General features: G+C 42.2%; 1 protein-coding gene across 1 annotated transcript in view; it reads right to left on the bottom strand.

Moving 5' to 3' along the window:
• wasla (WASP like actin nucleation promoting factor a) overlaps window positions 1-13,820 on the bottom strand; it is a 29,640-nt gene extending 15,820 nt beyond the window's left edge. Inside the window, exons 1-5 of the mRNA XM_047391889.1 lie at window positions 13,184-13,820; window positions 9,461-9,595; window positions 4,930-5,016; window positions 4,713-4,809; window positions 2,818-2,841 (exon numbers count right to left, since the gene is read on the bottom strand). Of these exons, the coding sequence (XP_047247845.1) occupies window positions 2,818-2,841; window positions 4,713-4,809; window positions 4,930-5,016; window positions 9,461-9,595; window positions 13,184-13,288 (448 nt within the window). The 5' untranslated portion in view covers window positions 13,289-13,820. The remainder of the gene's footprint in view (window positions 1-2,817; window positions 2,842-4,712; window positions 4,810-4,929; window positions 5,017-9,460; window positions 9,596-13,183) is intronic.
• Window positions 13,821-15,305: the final 1,485 nt, after the last annotated feature.

Raw genomic sequence — 15,305 nt, 5'->3', positions numbered from 1 at the left:
AGGCCAATTGAACACAGTGATACCATGGTCAGTAAACCATTTACCAGTGGTTTTGGCACTGTGAGCAGGTGCCAGGTCGTGCTGAAAAATGAAATCTTCATCTCCATAAAGCTTTTCAGCAGATGGAAGCATGAAGTGCTCCAAAATCTCCTGATAGCTAGCTGCATTGACCCTGCCCTTGATAAAACACAGTGGACCAACACCAGCAGCTGACACGGCACCCCAGACCATCACTGACTGTGGGTACTTGACATTGGACTTCTGGCATTTTGGCATTTCCTTCTCCCCAGTCTTCCTCCAGACTCTGGCACCTTGATTTCCGAATGACATGCAGAATTTGCTTTCATCCGAAAAAAGTACTTTGGACCACTGAGCAACAGTCCAGTGCTGCTTCTCTGTAGCCCAGGACTGGGGAATGCGGCACCTGTAGCCCATTTCCTGCACACGCCTGTGCACGGTGGCTCTGGATGTTTCTACTCCAGACTCAGTCCACTGGTTCCGCAGGTCCCCCAAGGTCTGGAATCGGCCCTTCTCCACAATCTTCCTCAGGGTCCGGTCACCTCTTCTCATTGTGCAGCGTTTTCTGCCACACTTTTTCCTTCCCACAGACTTCCCACTGAGGTGCCTTGATACAGCACTCTGGGAACAGCCTATTCGTTCAGAAATTTCTTTCTGTGTCTTACCCTCTTGCTTGAAGGTGTCAATAGTGGCCTTCTGGACAGCAGTCAGGTCGGCAGTCTTACCCATGATTGGGGTTTTGAGTGATGAACCAGGCTGGGAGTTTTAAAGGCCTCAGGAATCTTTTGCAGGTGTTTAGAGTTAACTCGTTGATTCAGATGATGAGGTTCATAGCTCGTTTAGAGAGCCTTTTAATGATATGCTAATTTTGTGAGATAGGAATTTTGGGTTTTCATGAGCTGTATGCCAAAATCATCCGTATTAAGACAAAGAAAGACCTGAAATATTTCAGTTAGTGTGCAATGAATCTAAAATATATGAATGTAAAATTTTCATCATGACATTATGGAAAATAATGAACTTTATCACAATATGCTAATTTTTTGAGAAGGACCTGTATTACTAAAAATAGGCTAATGACAGAATATATGCCGTCTACAATACTAATACTAATACTAACTAACTACTAATACTAACAGAGCCCATCCCTAATTGTTTATGCATGATATCAACTACTGGGCCACATCAGAACCTATAGTGACCCCTTCTTGTCTTTAGTGCTGATCACAGTCTTTTGGCTTTTGCTCTGGTCCATTAGAACTGACTGAGGAGGACCAAGCAGGGTTAAGATGAGTTGCTTTCTGGTCCAATATTTCTGTGTCTTAGGATTGAATATGTTTTAATCTGACTTTTCATTAATGGCTGTGTTCTCAGGCAGAACCCATGAAAAATCTCTCATCTTGTCTTCTCCTGATAATCAAATAACCAGAGAGGACACAGCAGGGTTCTCCAGTACATTTCAGCGTAGTGGTTGCGGCCCTTTGACTGACATCTATCTCTCCGTGTGGTTTTTATGTCGGCTGTAGCGCATGCGCCGAGTCTGCTCCCGCTTCCTTTTACACTGTGCGACTGCTAACGGTAAAGCTTTCTGAAATCATGTCAGCTTCGAAGAGTGGCTATAAACGGTGTCATATCATGACGGGCCTCCAGAAATTTTTTTATTTCAGGTGGACTCTTTGGCTACGTTCCCACTGCAGGTCTTAATGCTCAAATCCAATTTTTTCAGAAATCTGATTTTATTGTGTGGTCGTTAACATACTCTTAAAAATGTTGCGGCTACAAACTGTCCTACATGCACATAAGAACAATACGAGCGGCAGCACAACAGTAAAATGGGAGAAATAGGTGTTACGGTTTAAGAGCACAACAGAAGCCATTTATTGTGTCAGTGGGTGCTGTGTGGGAAACACATAGATAAAAGGTGAGTGAAGCTCTTTATTGTTCCATTTTAGGGAGATCTGACTGCCAATTCAGCACAACAAACTGTTTGGATGCGGAGACACAGCAAGCAATGATGGTGCAGGGATGTTAACAGCTTTACAGAGACCAAGTTTATTCAGAACTTTATCATGTCGAGGGCAACTTTTAATCATATATGCCAGTGCCTCTCCTCTCAACTCCACAGGCAGAACACTTGATGCAATCCAGTGTATCGGACTGCAGCAGGGGCAGATCATCACATACTCTGTAACCTCCATAGCATTTTAAAGTCCTCAGTTTGAAGGGTTGTATATGAATTGTACAATCCAAACTACGTCCCACATTCAGACGGTTCCTATGAGCCTTTTAATTAGGCTTGAATAAAGTTTTATCTCAGTTCATTAACGAGCTTATTAACGTCTCGCTGTCTCTCCACTGTGCAGTTCTATTCTAGCCCCCCGTCTGTTTTGCTAACTGCTACCGTTTCCTGCTGGGCGCCGCAAAATTGTGATGAATGTGATGGAAAGTGACGTCAAAGTCACATCTAATCCTCCTTAGTCGTTCCAACTGGAGTCACATTCCAAAAGATCAGACAGGAGTCAGATTCAGGATCACCTATGAATGTGGCTCAAATGTGACTTGAAAAAGTCAGATATGGTCCAGATCTGAGCGTTCACACTTGTTCTAAAAAGTCTGACCTGGTCACTTGATGTTTGGCCATGACAGTACATGCAAATCATGCAATAGAGCTGTAGAGCTGCAGCAACGCCACAAAAACCGCCTAAATGCTTCCTATTGTAAGGTCCTTAAAAAGTGAAAGGACAGAAATGAAATATTACAATATGCTGAGAGGACTGAAACTAAAGGAGTTTAACATACCATTTCTCAGGTCACCTCTTTTCTCTGCAAGAGACAAATGAATACAATCATGGTTACTCAACAATCAACAGACGGACCGAGGCAGAGTGAGCGTGTCAGGACCGGGTGTTATTATTTAGAGATTTTTAAAAGCAAGACGAAGCAAGACTTGTTGCAGTTCCGACAGTGTTTCTCCTACCATTATCTAAGGGGGGCACCCCACCCACCAAAAAGACCGCCCACCCCCCCAAGAGGATCGCTGCATGTAGGAACAGTATGTTTTAAACAGTTAATTTCACTAATTTTATTAGATCACGTCGCGAGTAATTTCTGACCCTGCGTCGTCGTCATGGATGGATGGATGAAGATTGAAAGATGGAAAGAGACAGAAACAGATAAAAGATGTGATAAAAGAGCCAAAGATGGAGAAATAAAGATGGAGAGATAGTTAAAAATGATAAATAGATATAGAAATGATAAATAAGTACCGAAGGTAGAAGATGAATAAAGAACATTTTAGAGTTGTTGTTTTCCTTAGGAATGATCTGTCGAATATGTAGAGAGCCTAAACAGGCTGCAGTCAGGGGAAACTAGTCAGAGAACAACAGAACACCCAGTAGCAGAGGAGGAAACGGTCCTAAACCCGACATCGGCTCATGTCTTTATGGTGGATCGTTTTACAGTGGCTTGCAATAATATTCACACACCTTAAAAGGTTTTATCATTTCACATTACAAACACAAACTGTAGGGGTTTTATGTGATAGAGCAACACAAAGTAGCGAATAAGTGTAAAATTGAAGAAACAAGATATTTGGTTTTCAAGTTTTGTTTTTAGAAATACAATCTGAAAAGTGTGGCATGTTTATGCATTCAGATCCCCTTAGTCAATGCTTTGTAGAACCACTATTCACGGATGTGGCTTTCTTCTTACAACACTTCCATAAAGCTCAGATTTGTGCAGTGCACAACTAATAACTGTCCTACCATCAGATTGTTCCACCTGAGCAGCAGATCTCTGCAGCTCCTTCAAAGTTACCATGGTCCTCTCGCCACCTCTGATGCTCACCTTGTCCAGCCTGTCAGTTTAGGTGGACACCCATGTCTTGGTAGGTCTGCAGTTGGTCCATCCTCTCTCCATGTTCAGATGATGAACTGAACAGAGCTCTGGGAGATGTTCACAGCTTGGGATATTGCTATTAGAACCTAACCCAAACGTTCTCCCTGACGTGTCCTCTAGGTTCTGTGGTCTTCGTAATGCCATTTGTTCTCCAATGTTCTTAAACAAACCTCAAAGGCCAGAAAGAGAACAGCTGCATTTATCCTGAGCCAAAAACACTGGATATTATTTAGGGGTACCAGAGTAAAGGGCAAATAATAAATGCACCCAACACATGACAGATTTTACTTTTTAAAACTATTTAACTTCACAACCAGGTGCTGTTTTCTGTGGGTCTATCACATTAAATCCCAGTAAAACACATTGAAGTTTGTGGTTGTATTGTGAGAAATATATGACAAAGTTCAAAGGGTGTGAATAAGTCAGCAAGCTGCTGTTTCCTGTCTGAACTGAGTTAGACCCCTCCTATGGTACAGATGTTTTCAAACAGCTGGAATCATAGTCCTCAGCATCAGTGCAAGCAACAGCTCCAGGCTTTCGTTACAGAAGGCAAATGATTGGCTGGCATAAGACTAGAGCCGCATCCTAAAGCAACCCCTGATGTTCTGGAGGCACAGCCCAGGAATCTCCTCCCTTACAATGTTCCACAGCTTATGTTTAAATGAAAACAGTTTGTACAATAACACCACACAGCAGGCTTTGGTTACATCAGGTAAGGGGTGCAGATTTTTAAAGTTAGAAGCAGTGGTCACAGCGGCTGAGAGCAATACAAGACGAACTCAAACGGAGGACCTCACCTGTTTTCCGTTGCCTCCGGTTGAGCAGGTCGCTGACGGCCACTCTGAACCGCTTGGCTTCTTCTTCACTGGCAAAGTTCAAACCGACCTGACAGCTCTGAGAGAAGGATAAGCCAGGTGAAACTCTACTGCATGCAAGACACCGTTTATTTAAACAAGGAAAACATTTCTTGGCTGAAATAGGTTTGACAGCAACCGAAAACAGCCCGACACTCACGTCCCCTGCAAAAGTGATAAAGTACGGTCTGGGGCTGCTGATGGAGAAGTTGTGGTAGAGTTCTTGTTCAAACATGGTTTTCCCTTCCTGCAAGAAGACCAAACAGACATTGGAGAGAGGATTGTTCCTAAACCAGCGAAGGAAGCCAACTTCTTTATTTACTGGGTCTAATTCATGTCACTGTTTTGGTTTATTCAATAAAATATTTAAATGGTTAACAGATTTTTGGGATATTTAACTGTTGCAAAGTCAGACACACACTGGCTTATTCTGATGTGGAAGAGCAGCATCTCCACTCAGCTTGTTTCAAATGCTTTGGACTCCCCAGCATGAACACATGCATCTTCATGCTACCGTTGAGGCAGTTTAGACCCAGAATTACACTCAGAGACAAAAAGTGGCGAAAAAGTGCTTACTTTTTAATTAACTGTCCAAAAGCATTACAGAAAACAACCTCACCTGTTTTTGGCCGTTTCAGATCAGCCTTCTGCTCTGTGATCAACGCGTATTAATGGGGGGTTGAAGTCGACGCACCGATATTACTGTTAACACCTATGAGTAGGGCAGCCATAATAAGCAATACATCAATAAATCGCATGAATCAAATTAATCGTGACATAAATTACCACGAGGTGGATCATTTCCGTTTGCCTACTTGTTTGTTTTCCACGTGTCGTCCTTTTACTACTAAAGAAACGTTATGAGAAAAGCTTCGACTCTGGTGCATTGGTCTCAGCTCACCCTACCTTGCCTGTCTGAGCCTAACAATCAATATTTTTGGAAAGGCAATTTTGTTTACGGAGACTTCATAACCTGTTTTACTTATTGTTTTTAGTTTATTCATTTTGGATGTTAAAAATCTCTTCCAGTGTTAATTGTTCTTTAGAAATAAAAAGGTTTATTCATCTTTTGCCCCTTTTCCACTGGCTCGTTTTAGGCGGCGCGGGTCCGTTCCACACGGTTTCGCTCTACTCGGTATGGTACCAGTTGTGTTTCCATCGACCCAATGGTGGAGTTATGCCGGCTGAAGCTCCGCCTCTAACTGTCAGTGTAGTGCTGTGCTGCTATTAACGTTACTCTGTGATATTTTCTCATTAAAGTAATCTGCGTGAAATGATACAAATTAATTAATAAATAAAAACGTAAATAAACAAAATACAAATAATGAATCATTGTATTTGCCAGAAAGTCTTATATTTGTTTTTCCATGTCTAAAATGATCCACTGGGATAATAATCTAGAACCCAGCCCAGCCAGAATTTTTAAAATAAGGCTCAGGGGTTCTGGCTCAGCTGCTCCCTCCTTCTGCAGACGCTGGTTTGCTTAAGGATAGTCAATACATTTCTGAACCAAACGCCGTTTTATAGTGGTTGTTTTGTTTTGTGTGTTTTGGGGGAAATGTTTCTGCCTTTGATCAGCTGATTTAGGATGTTATTACATACAGCGCTCTGCCTGCGTGTAATTCAGAAAGCTGATTTGTCCTTTTTCTTTTCTTTCAGCCATCAGGACTGGTTTATAATCTGTAAATAGTAAAATTTTATTTCACCCGCTGCGGACATTGTGCTCCTTAGTATTATTGTAGTTGCTTTTCCATTTAATTCACTTTTCCTTGCACTGTCTCAACAAAAACCTTCTCATTTCTCCTGGTCCCATGGCCAATCAGTGAACAGCAGTCTGTTCACGCCACATGTAAACCCGACTCAGCCCCCGTCGTACCTACTCAGGAGCAGGGACCAAAAACCTAGGTCACACTACGGAAAAAACAGCTCGCAAAGTGAGCTGAGTGGAGTCGAGTAGGGCCAAATTGAGCCAGTGGAAAAGGGGCATTTGAGAGAGTGTAGCTACTTGCATTGTGTGATTTTGCAAACACACCCTCCATTTCTGCTACCTGTATGACCCCTTCTCTTTTCCAATGGTTATAATCAGTCTGACAGAGGGAGGTATCCCAATCATTGTGGTTTTTAGTATAACAATGACCATCAGTGGGACCCTTTGTGAGGTGCCTTGAGATGACATTGTTGTAAATAAGCACCGTTTAACTAAATAATCTGAACTGAAACTATCTGTTTAGTTATGCTGTTATAGGCTTAGGCTGCTGGAGGACATAACGACCACTTTCACCCTCTTCGCTACATTCTCACACTACTCTCCAATTTTGCATTATTTGCTGTTATTTCAGCTTTTAACTTTGTTCTCTCTTTTCTCTTCCTAGAAGCTACACCTGGCCTGGCTCTGTGTCTGCCTGTGACACCTTTCTGGAGAGGGGAATCGTCCGAGCTTCTGCTGGCAATAACTTAATGCTCACCCTCTACCAATGATCCACATAGCCCTGTCTTTTAGTGTTTAACCCTTTCTCTCTCTTAGACATGGAAATTGACTGAGCTTTTACTGTAACAAATTACATGTGCTCTCTTTCAAACTCTAACCTTGAAAACTGGCTCAGAGTTTATCTGTTCTTTCTTTCTAGGTGAAACGACTAAAGGAGCTACATCCATTAACATTTACTTTTCCTTCCCATAGAAAGTACTTCTGGATCAGTGCTTCTGTGTTCTTTTTGTGTCACTGCTCTGTTCTCTCAAACCCCCAGCCGGTCGTAGCAGATGGCCGCTCACATTGAGCCTGGTTCTGCTGGAGGTTTCTTCCTGTTAAAAGGGAGTTTTTCCTCTCTGCTGTCGCTACATGCATGCTCAGTATGAGGGATTGCTGCAAAGTCAATGCCAGTGACTGTCCACTGTCTCTACATGCTCATCCGGGAGGAGGGAATGCTGCAAGTCACTGACTGGATGCAATCTGCTTGGTTTCCTTAGATAGAAAAACTTTTTATCCAATTTGAATATAAAGCTAACTCCGACTGCACTGTTCAATTGTTAGGATTAATTGGAATGTATGTACCTGACTGTTGTGAAGTGCCTTGAGACAACATGTGTTGTGAATTGGCACTATATAAATAAAACTGAATTGAATTATTAAGCCATTATCATTATATTACTGAAATGGTCTCCAAACGTCAATTTTATCATTTCTCGCAATTATTTCTGAGATAATTTATTGTCCAGCAAAATTATTTATCATGACAGGCCTACCTATGAACTGTGGGGTGATGTGGTTTGCAGAAAGACTGTGATGAAGGATATGAAACAAGCACCGGAAGCAGCTGCATGAGTCTGCAGATGCCCATAGCACCAACACACAGAGGAACCTGAGGAAGACGTTCCTCAGCAGAATCTGATGCAGATAACATGTTCAGGATGGACCACAACAAGTTTGTCTGCATTCATAGCACTGGAAGCATCTGAACAGAACATTTTAAACAAAATGGGAAAATAAAAACCATGTACAGTTATTTACAGTGGAGACAGCAGGATTAACCTTCAGGCTCCATTTGAGCACAGAGCTATGCAGCATGATTTCACAACTCTGTGCTTAGGCTGTTACAGTTGCTAGGGGACAAAAGTTACTCTGAGGTAAGGACAGGAACAGCTGGAGAACAGTTGGAGAAGGCTGGATTGTCCAATTTCACAGCCGATCGCTTCCGGGTTTCTCGGTTTTACGTGGTCATCGAAGGACTCGGCCTACGTAGACCAGGTCCTTCGATGGATGCAGCTCCTGAATCTGGACACAGATAAGGAGCAGAAAACTCGAGGGGAAAGACACAAGACATAAGTTTATATCTATTAAAAACAGAGACAAGTGAACATCCTCTACTGTAGTGTGAGTTAGCTTAGCATAATGGCGCTACATCAACAATAACTTGACAGACCCTATGATTCAGAGATCAGTGTGGAGCTTTGTTTCCACACTGACTGTCTGGTTTCTGCTGTCTGGAATGATTTGATATTGGCAGCACAAGTATCCGTCACATAGCAACCAAAGTCTAAGTTCAAGGCATTTTAACTTTCAAGTTGAGTGCAGCCCAAGCTCCGTGGAGCTGCTCGTTCCGCCACGGCGAGAAGGAATGAATGGATTTTAGGGACCAGTAGAACTGGTGCCACATCTGGTGTGGAAGCCTCTGAAACAGTTTTACCTGTAGACAGTATAAATCTGTTGTTGGAGCTACAGGTCGATGGAGGATCCTGAATCATGAACAAATCTGAGTGCAGATGGGAGTGAGAAAAGCTGAAAATGATGAGCTGTAATGATGCGGTCCATCACTGTTGAAGGCATTTAAAATGACTGCTCCGTTAAATGAGGAATTATTTGATAGATTACTCCATCACTAAAATATTCAATAGCTCCTGGTAGCAGAAAGATCGCATCTTAAAGTTTCCATCCAGGTCACAGAGCAGGGTGGCTCGAGCTGAAATTCAGGCGATTTCTCAGTGAATCTGGAGCTGAAATTTTCCAAATGTAGAGAATCTGAGATCTCCTCACAAAGCATTTCTGTTATGAATTAAAATGATGATATGCCACATCTGCCTCTTATACCTGCGTTGTTCACTATTAGTTAATTCAAGCTAACCAGTTGCAGAAGACCTGCTTGTGTTGGACTTGTTTAACTTTCTGTGGAAAAACTGAAGCAAATCTTACTCACCTTGATGTCAAACACTCTGATGAAGTAAGATCTCTGAGGGTTATCTTTGACCAAACACGCCACTCCACAGCACCTTTTCACCCACTTGTAGCTCCGCTCGGCCCGGTACACCTGCACCACCGCTGAACAAAGGGTCTGAACACACACAGGTAGACATGATGTGGAACATAAGCTGGTGCATGGTTTATTAGAGGAACTAGAACTAATCAAAGACTCTGAAAACAGATGCTTAAAACATATCAGCACTTAGGAAAGCGGAAAACTGCTCAATGCCTTTGACAAAGGTCAGGACAATAAAGCTAGTCCAAGCCAAGCAGACACCGTTGTTATATTTTAAAATCAGATCAGAAGTCAAATGCAAATATTTTACCAGGAACAAGAATATTTTACTCCTGACTTTATAACAGGATGTTGAGATGTCAAACAATGTGATAAGACACCACGCAATATAGTTTGTCAGCTGAACGGAATGGTGCAGGGCAGGAGGAAGAGCCAATCAGCTGTCGTCAGCACTGGCTTGTCTTCATTGATGGTTTTGAGTTCCTGCAGAGGTTGCATTGTGTTAAATACCCGGCCAGGAGTCCTCTTTTGGCGGCACATAGTTACTCTGGCCACCGCAAGAGGAAAGAGGAAATGCCAATGACCCAGTCCTCCTCAGGTCAGAGCCACTCCAGGAAGCACGCTTCACTGCTTAAATCACTGCTCAGTGTGACACATGCAAGGTCAAAACACAGAGCAATGACAGAATCTTTCAGGCTCTCTAGATTCTCACTGAGGAGGAAGAAATGCAGCAGGAAACACAGGACCGATTCCAGCCTCTCCTGTTGTATCTGTTAGCAGTTCAGATATATACAATGATAGTTGCCCTCCGAAGCCAATGTTAAGGATCTTTGGCTTTAATTATGTGCCCAATCTACAACCATGAATGCTATTTATTTTAGTATTGCCAACAGATCAATAAAAGGTGCTCTACAAAAGTATTCATTCCCCCTAAACGTTTCCACATTTTGTCTCGTTGCATCCACAAACTTCAGTGTCTTTTATTGGAAATTTCTGCGACAAGCCAACGAGTAGCGCATAACTGAAGAGCGAAAATGATACATGGTATAAAATGCTGGTGTTCAACTCCCCTGAGTCTCTGCTTGTTAGTGGAATGGTTCAATCAGCTTTGTACATAGAGACTGACGCTTTTGGCCATCATCAGCTCAGCTTCAGACGGATTGGACGGAGAGCATCTCTGATCATATATAATCAATCTTGATGCAGATTCTTAATTGGATCAAGGTCTGGACTTTAACTAGGACATTCTAACACTTGCTCTGATCTGAACCATCCCATAATATCTCATTCAGGCTGTACATGTAGGATGGTTGTCCTCCTGGAACGTGAACCTTCACCAGCCTAAAGTCTTCTGCAGCCTCTAACAGCTTCTCTTCCAGGATTCCTTATAACCACCACCATGTAAGACTAGTTTTTTGACCTGAAGATGATAAAACTCTCTTTATTTTCTAATTTTCACATACCTGGGAACAGAGCTGCTTACAAAATTCCTAAATACATTTCCAGGACATGTTTTTGCCTCAGTTTTAAAACAGTAGTGCAGAGAAGTTTAAAACTGCTGCTTTACTAACTTTCTTTACCTGCTAGCAGTGCTAACTCTCACTTGAATGTAAAACAACATAAACCAGGGATTTAGTTTGAGGCATGTTATGTTTACTTCTCTCTTCTAATACAACACTACTGCTGCTACGAACTAGGGGTGCACCGATTGATCGGCCAGCCCCGATTTCCTTCATTTTGGGAGATCTGTGTTTGGCCGATACTTACATGTGAAACCGATCTTATCCACCAATATTTTCTGCTTGTCTAACCTGTTGCACAAATTCTGTTTCTTTTAAAATGTGAAAAATGAAAGGCTAAAGGAACTGCAATGCTCTAAACGTTTCATTTATATTTGAGACCACTGCCTCACGTGCAGTTAAAACAAGTTTGTATTGTTTCACAGGTATTGTTCAATGTTTTTCAATATCAACATTGAAGCCGTATTTTGAACATATAATGCCTGACAGTGTCAGTTAAACACAAAATCGATATTGACCAAAAAGAGAATCTGCAGGTCAGGCTTTTTAAAGATCAGTAATCGGCCAGAAAACTGCAACTGGTGTGACCCTACTAACAACACGTTTGTTGTTTCTCTGTCTAAAAAGGTAAAAAAAAATTACAGCTGATTTATTTTTCATATAGACAATTTCTACTGAGAGAAGTCAGTAGCCTCAAACTTCCTAATGGCCTTTGATGCAAAATTCCCACAACGTTTGTCTATCACTGTGACCATGTATGAGTGTGAAAGCTCAGGAAATATAAACTCACATGGTGGAGTGCAGCTTCCTCACATGTGGAGGAAACACACAATGACCTTTGATGAAGTGAAGGGGAATACTGCAGACTGCAAACATTTCTTGCTTCATCAACAGTTTTACAAGTAGCATTGGAGCATTTCAGGCTGGGGAACAAATCTTCAAGTTCTTTTGCAATGAATGTCAGAAAAAGATACAACTGAATTTGGACAGCCCTTGTATTTAAAACGATTACAAGAGGAAAAGGTGTGTTTAAATAGCAACAGTATCGCCAAATCTTAGAGTGAATATGCAAAGAAAAAAAACACCTGGCACAATATAATTAGTAAATGTGATTGTGATCATGTTATTTATAACAATTCTATATTTTTTGCCAACCTAAAAATAAAACATAATATTTAAAATATCAAAACTAACAAAAGAATCAGAAAGAATTGTGCATTAATGCCAAAAATAACCAAGGTCCAAAATGCTGTGGAAAAAATGTTCTTTCGAAGAAGAGAGATTGTTGTTACTGATGCCGTCCTTCTAAACTTCTATGGCTGCTTAAATAAAAGCCAAGTAAACGCATGTAGATGCCAAATACATTCAGTCTAATTACCGGCATAGCTCACGATATTAAAAGGTATGTGTTAGAGTTGGAGACTGCTACAATAATGATATGTAATAAGATTGTTAATGTCTTGATACTTTGGGTTGATACGAGATCATCAATCTATTCAGCTACTGGGGAAAAAAATAACATTTAAAAAGTTAACAACAAAGTTAGACTGAAAAACTTGCTTGTGATGGACATCTGCTGTTTCAGGAATGAAACAAGTTGGTTCTTCGCCTTCTGAAAACAGAGGAGGCCCAGGTCCTGACCTGGAGAGCTACCATTCTCAAACCTTTAGATGCATCTGTTCTCCAGCACACCTGAATCAACTAAGCGGCTCCTTGCCAGGCGTCTGCAAAGCGGCACGAGCTGCTGATGAGGGATTCAACCGTCTGGAGCCGGGATGCATCTAAAAGTTGCAGGACGGTAGTTCTAAGGACCGGACCTGGGCAACCATGGTCTCAAACATTTTAATGCTGCATTAAACAAGATGGGCACCAAATTTATTTCAGGCATAAACAGCCTGAACACATGGCACTTAAATGGTTAACTAACCCTTATTGTAGTCCAAGCAGCTCATCGCAATATACATCTTGCAATGACGATAAATGTGCAGTTAAAACATCTTTTTTAAAACGTCACATACGTTATTATTATGCTAATTATAAGACCTAGAGGCCAAGGGAAAACATGGTTCTTCAGCCTGACCTGTGCTGAACGCACTTGCTCCAGCTCCAGCCTGCAGAGGGGTAAACAAACAGCAGAACTTACTGCGCATTTCCTGCCCAGGTAGCCGAACAGACACTCGTTCTCCTGCGGGGTGAGGAGCAGGGAGCCGACGTTCACAGCCCTGCGGGGCGGGGGATGACTGTTCATGGCTCCGAATTCGCTTAGACTCCCCGGGTACGGTGCGCTTCTGGTGGAACTGGCCTTAACCTTCTCTCCTCAGGACAGAAATTTCATGCGGTCTCCGGTTGCTGTGGCCTGCAACCATCTCCGCTCAGTCCCACTTCGGCCAGAGGGACCGACCAGAAGGGCGCGGATTATGTTCCAAGATGGTTTCTGCTTGGGAAAGCTCGTTATATTATCTGCTTGCTGGAAATATGAAAATACGTAGTCTGTAAATGTCCGGAGTTGAAGAAACACGCAACTTTTATTCGGGAAGTCCAGCAGCCTCAGGAGCTGTGGATGCATCCAACATGGCAGAAGGAGGCACACGACCCCTTTATCAGGGAGCGGGGGGAGATTGGTGCTTTGAACAAACTCTCTCAGCCTCACTTCTCACACACATTAGGTGAACACGTCATCACAACAATACTCACTAAGACATAGTTTGAATAAATTTGAACAGCAACTTGTGTGCGAATGTTTTCTTTAGCCGTAACGAAGCGTGGCTGTGTTTATTCCCACCAAATGGTACAGTCCGATGTGGCAGGAGGAATGCGGCTCTGCGGAGGAAACGGGAGCGGGGAGGAGTGGGTTGCTGGCGTAACGTTGCTTGGTGAGGATCACTTGGCGCACATGACGTGTTTCACGTTTTGTACACAATGTAGGGTCAATGGGTCCACTGCTAATCACACAGTTATCTTATATAAATGTGCATCTAAACAAAATTATTTTCTTTTTTTTATGAAAAAAAATCCATCCGTCCTTTTTCTGGGAGGGGGCTTGTACGGTTTACCTTGGACACGTCAGACTGTCACAGGTCCACACATAGAACACACAGGACAAGCGAGCAAACAACCAAACAAACAACCAAACAGATTAGTTAAGCTAACATTCATGTGGGAGGAAGCCGGAGTACCCGGATAGAACCTACACATAAATGGGGAGAACACGACAGCTCCATGAAGCAAGACCCCTCTTTTAGATGTCATTTTCTCCAACAACGTGTTTAAATGACATTACTGTATAAAAAGATTCACTTAGAAATGTTAATTTGAAGATGTAGCTTGGTTTTTAAAGGAGGGATCTGTGATATTTTACCCTAGGGAGATACTTCTTTCTGAATCTTTAATTCATACAGAATCAGCTTTATTTGACATGTTTATACACACAAACAAGGAATCTGACTTCAGTTTCACTCTGCTCTAAATTAATATTTACATTTTAAATATAAATATACAGAAATAATCACTGGGAAATACATTTTTTATATGTATATATTCAGTGTTTTTATAAAAGAGGACGGCATGACTCAATTAGTGCAAATGTGCATGCACTGTATTGACCTGGGAACTGTTAAGTATTAATCAGAGAGACAGCCTGGAGTAAGAAACTCTCTGTGGTGGCTGGTTTTTACAGGGGTTGGACAATGAAACTGAAACACCTGTCATTTTGGTGTGGGAGGTTTCATGGCTAAATTGGACCAGCCTGATAGCCAGGCTTCATTGATTGCACATTGCACCACTAAGAGCAGAGTGTGAAGGTTCAATTAGCAGGTTAAGAGCACAGTTTTGCTCAAAATATTGAAATGCACACAACATTATGGGTGACATACCAGAGTTCAAAAGAGGACAAATTGTTGGTGTATGTCTTGCTGGCGCATCTGTGACCAAGACAGCAAGTCTTTGTGATGTATCAAGAGCCACGGTATCCAGGGTAATGTCAGCATACCACCAAGAAGGACGAACCACATCCAACAGGATTAACTGGACGCAAGAGGAAGCTGTCTGAAAGGGATGTCCGGGTGCTGACCCAGATTGTATCCAAAAAACATAAAACCACGGCTGGCCAAATCATGGCAGAAATAAATGTGCACCTCAACTCTCCTGTTTCCACCAGAACTGTCCGTCGGAAGCTCCACAGGGTCAATATACACGGCCGGGCTGCTATAGCCAAACCTTTGGTCACTCATGCCAATGCCAAACGTCGGTTTCAATGGTGCAAGGAG

This window comes from Girardinichthys multiradiatus, chromosome 2 (assembly GCF_021462225.1).
Source record: "Girardinichthys multiradiatus isolate DD_20200921_A chromosome 2, DD_fGirMul_XY1, whole genome shotgun sequence".
In the NCBI taxonomy this organism is placed as follows: domain Eukaryota; kingdom Metazoa; phylum Chordata; class Actinopteri; order Cyprinodontiformes; family Goodeidae; genus Girardinichthys; species Girardinichthys multiradiatus.
The sequence above is the reverse complement of the archived record's forward strand: the minus strand, read 5'-3'. Positions and strand labels throughout refer to the sequence as shown.